Source organism: Trachymyrmex cornetzi, unplaced genomic scaffold, assembly GCF_001594075.2.
Source record: "Trachymyrmex cornetzi isolate Tcor2-1 unplaced genomic scaffold, Tcor1.1 scaffold64, whole genome shotgun sequence".
NCBI classification, from domain to species: Eukaryota; Metazoa; Arthropoda; class Insecta; order Hymenoptera; family Formicidae; genus Trachymyrmex; species Trachymyrmex cornetzi.
The window spans coordinates 935,526-936,390 of record NW_017299959.1 but is presented as its reverse complement, the minus strand read 5'-3'; the positions used below and the strand labels follow the sequence as shown (position 1 = coordinate 936,390).

At 56.0% G+C, this 865-nt stretch overlaps 1 protein-coding gene across 1 annotated transcript in view; it reads right to left on the bottom strand.

Moving 5' to 3' along the window:
- LOC108766882 (uncharacterized) overlaps positions 1–822 on the bottom strand; it is an 8,448-nt gene extending 7,626 nt beyond the window's left edge. The window contains exon 1 of the mRNA XM_018516431.1: positions 103–822. Coding sequence (XP_018371933.1) covers positions 103–822 — 720 coding nt within the window. The remainder of the gene's footprint in view (positions 1–102) is intronic.
- Between the last annotated feature and the right edge of the window lie 43 nt (positions 823–865).

Below are 865 nucleotides of genomic sequence, written 5' to 3'. Positions count from 1 at the left end.
CTGGCGGGTGCCGGACACGTGCTCCACATATATGTCTCGTGACCAGCGAATGGTATCAGAGACGATGAGACGACGCATCATTGAGACGTATTGGGCCGTAACCCTCAGCAGTCTCAACACCGCCTCATTTCCCTGATCCCACGAGCCGAGGGCGCCGACGACGAAGGCTGTCACGACGACACGATACCCTTGGTGTTGTAATTCTTCGGTCAGGGCGTTGTATTTTTCTAATTTCCTCGCCCTGGCCTCTTCAAACGCTACTAATCTATTTTCAAAGGGCACTGTGACGTCGCATATGACAACACTTTTGGAGGGCTCGTGCCTGACCACGAGGTCAGGTCGTAGCGCCGCCAAATCGCCGCTGACGCCCTCCACCCGCTGGTTAACCCGCACTATCCCTGGAAGGCGAGTGGCTTTCCAGAGGCGATGCAGGACAGTGTTGTGCCTCAGCTGTATTGCGCCAGAGTGGATACCGCAGTGACAGAGCACATGGGGTAAAGTTTTCGATGCTTCACCGCATCGCCGACAGCGCTTATCATTTGCCTCCCAACGTCGTGCGCCGTTGAGAGGGAGTACGTCAAAACGGGCCTTATGTATAAAGCGCCAATCGGCGAAGGGAGTGAAACTGCCGCCACGGATAAAGTGATTGCTCACCCGACTCCGTGACGACACCTCGAAAACCTTACCCTGATCAGGCTTACTAAGTAACCTATTTGCAAAGTGCTCTGCTAGAGCTGAGCGCAGCCGATTCACTACCTGGCCGCGCGCTCCAGACGGAATCTTAATCGCTGCCCCCCTGGGACCTTGACATTGCAATTCCATTTCCTCGATTGCCTCGGCCCACCGCCACCGCAGGGACAGCCTC